Source organism: Pteronotus mesoamericanus, unplaced genomic scaffold (assembly GCF_021234165.1).
Source record: "Pteronotus mesoamericanus isolate MK-2021 breed Mesoamerican mustached bat unplaced genomic scaffold, CSHL_Meso_final scaffold_651, whole genome shotgun sequence".
Lineage (NCBI taxonomy): Eukaryota > Metazoa > Chordata > Mammalia > Chiroptera > Mormoopidae > Pteronotus > Pteronotus mesoamericanus.
In genome coordinates, this window is record NW_026555325.1 from 37,409,994 (window position 1) to 37,413,206 (window position 3,213).

At 46.1% G+C, this 3,213-nt stretch overlaps 1 protein-coding gene across 1 annotated transcript; it reads right to left on the bottom strand.

The window, feature by feature from the left end:
• Positions 1–1,426: 1,426 nt before the first annotated feature.
• LOC129061911 (tetratricopeptide repeat protein 30A-like) lies at positions 1,427–2,915 on the bottom strand. The gene is given in 2 exon segments (XM_054562720.1): positions 1,427–1,621; positions 1,623–2,915. Coding segments are annotated over 2 exon segments (1,488 nt in total).
• Positions 2,916–3,213: the final 298 nt, after the last annotated feature.

The following is a 3,213-nucleotide window of genomic DNA, read 5'->3' on the forward strand; positions in this document are numbered from 1 at the left end:
TCATCTTTGGGAAGAATTAAAAGCAAACATCCCCTCCCCCCAAAATATGAAGTCTGTCCAGAAGGTATCCAACCATGTGATGTGAAAAACAGATATTTTTTGAAGAGGATACAAGAAACATTGTATATAGGATGATGATGCCTCAGTCCACTTCAAAGTAGGCACCTTGAGACCTCACACAGTTCTCCCAATTGCCACCAGCTGCCTGGTTGTACTTTCCTGAATTTCATTGGTGGTCTGAAATCTCTTCCCTTTCAAAGGTGATTTTAGTTTCAGGAAAAGCCAGAAGTCACAGGGCGCCAAATCTGGGCTGGCGGGGGCTGAGTCACCTGGGTGATTTGATGTTTTGCCAAAAAAACCTGTGCAAGATGTGATGTATGAGTGGGCACATTGTCATGATGAAGCTTCCAATAACCAGTTGCCCATAGCTGCAGCCTTCTGAATCATCCAAATAGTTTCTCTAGAAAAATGTTCAAGCTTAATGCAAAATTTGATGCAGATTCGTTGCTCTACTCACTCAGTCATTTTGAATGTGATGGACACACAGAACACAGGCTCACTCAATGGTGTCTACCACCCTCAATGTACAGTGAATTCATCATTGTTTACACATGTGCATTCCAGTCCACTCTCCTTGGCTGCCAGGTTACATTGATGTCGTGTAAACCATTCTCGTTATATTAACGATGGCTGGACTTTTTCCTGACAGACCTTATGTATATACATTGGTAGATAAATTAAAAGGAAATATTAACAGTATAAAATAATTTCTAAATATTCACAGATTTTAAACTTATGCATAACCATATCAGAGAATGAGGACTACCTTATTTACTCCTGTAGCTTGAGCTGTGAGCAAAATCCCCAAGTGAAAAAGGGCAAAAATCCAAATATCCTACTAGTAATCCATATGTTATATATAGCATCCAACAGTTAGATAACAAATAACATTCACCTTAAGAATTAACATTTACTGTAGGCCAAAATACCAGAAAATATTCATTTGAAATTCAATTATATATTTCATTTCCTCACTGACTTTATATATCCAGGTCATAAAAGAAGGCAATTTTCTTCTACATGGCTTACACTGGATCAGATGTTACAGCCAGAAGTTACTGTTAGGAGTATCTCATAGTTCAAATGACTGTGAGGCCTCAAGGGGTAAATTAATTTCTTAAGGCCTAAAATTTGATTGTGAAGGGTTTGGAACTCATACCTTAGTGTTTTCATTGTCAGTTCAGTGTTTATTTTTCCCTACATTGAACATACTAGAAAGCTTCCACACTTGATTATTGTCAGTATTCACAAGGAGGTACAATTATTGGAAAATAAAAAATGAAAGATGAAGGGAAATGCTAATTATAAACATGATTACATATTAAATCCCATAATTTCATAAATCAAAGCTTTTAACTGTCTGGATTTATGTGACTGTAGTTATTCTAATATGCATTCTTTCTTCTAGACACTGTACAATAATGGCAGGTATGTTCCTGCTATAAAGTTCAGAGTCTTCTAGAAACTGAATGCATTCTTGAATAACACTGTCATGAAGAATGATTGTGTATTTAGACCTGTTTTCTAATAGGGACAAAAAACATCTTTTCCAATAGATTTTTTGCCTGGGCCATCAACACGGGAATATACTTCTCCAGGACGTCATCATATTCATTCACTGCCTTTTTGACAGCTTCATCATCTCTATTGTGTCTGGCTTCCTGTACTTGTATGGTGAGTTTCCGTAGCTGCTCAGTCAGCACTCCTGCTAGCCCGTCAAGCCTAACGAAAGCCTCTTCAGGAGCTGTCTGGCAAGTGATCACGGCATCCAAGAAGTCGTAGAGATAGGGTGTGAGGAGCTTGAAAGTCAAGTGGGCATTCTCCGCCAGGACATCTGCGGCCAGGTCAAAATACTCATACTTACAGTACAGCAGCAACAGGTTGCCAAAGGTCTCTGGGGGGAAGGGGTTCTGTTGGAGCAAAAACTGTAGCTTTTCAAACCCTTCCGTAGGTCTGGCATCCATGTTCATTAGTGCCTGGTTGTGCAGGGTCACAGGGTCTAACTCTTCCTCTGCCCTGGGTGGCATGTCAGTGAGGGTTTCATGGGCCACCTCGTAGTTTTTCAGTTGGTATTCTATGGCTGCCTTGAGGTTGAAGGCTTCCACCAGAGCAGTCTGGTGAAGGACTAACGTGTTGCCAACACTGTGAACATCAATGCCCTCGGTGTTCATGCCCACTCCTAGCTCCGGGTGCTGTCGTATGCCATGCTCAATAATGTCAGCGATATGCTTCAGCGCTGAGGCATACTGTCGATTGCTATAATAGGCCAAAGCCAGGTTGTAGGAAAGGTCAGGCTGGTAGCCCGAGGCCTGCAGGGCTGCAAAGAACTTGGAACAGGCAGCTTGGTACTGTCCCTCTTTGCAGAGCAAGCAACCCAGGTTGACCTGGCCATCTGACTCGTTCTCACTCCCACTGTCTTCTCCCCCTTCCCCACTCAGTAGCTGCTCCACCAGGCTCCTGGCCCCGGGAAGATCGCCCTCGCTGTACTTGATGGCAGCCTGCAGGCGAAGGACCCGGCTGTGGTAGGCGGGGTTGTCCAAGAGGAGGAAGGCGACCCGGGTGGCTTCCGGATAAAGGCAGGCCTTGTACAGGGCCTGGGCCTGGTACAGGCGGTACTGCTCCAGCTCCGGGTGCAGCTGGCTCAGCTGCTCGTAGCACTCAGCGGCCAGCGCGAACTCCTGCAGGCGGTAGTAGCAGTAGCCCAGCAGCGACAGGCCGGCGCGGCTCCTCGGGATCCGCTGGAGCTCTCCGCCCAGCAGCTGCACCGCGTCGGCGTAGCGGGAATCCCGAATGAGCCGGTACACCACCGCGGTGAACTCCCCGTCGGGGATCTGCGTGGTGCCCAGGCGCGCCATAGCCGCCCCCGTTGCTGTGCGTTCTAGTTACCAAGGCAACAAGCCAACCGGAAACGGAAAACTGCTTCTCTGGAGATTACTTTGCCACAGGAGAAAATAATAAAAAGGTATCACTGACGTTAGTCTCTCAATTACTGTTTCAGTCCTCGAAGATGAGTTGCAAAGGTCGTGAACAGAGAAGAGGGAGGGAACCCCTCCCGGTAGTTCAGGGACGGAAACTACACTTCCCGGCATGCACCGGTTAAATGCACCCAGGCTGATCGAGGCGTGGCCGCCGTGCTTTCTGGGGTATGTAGTC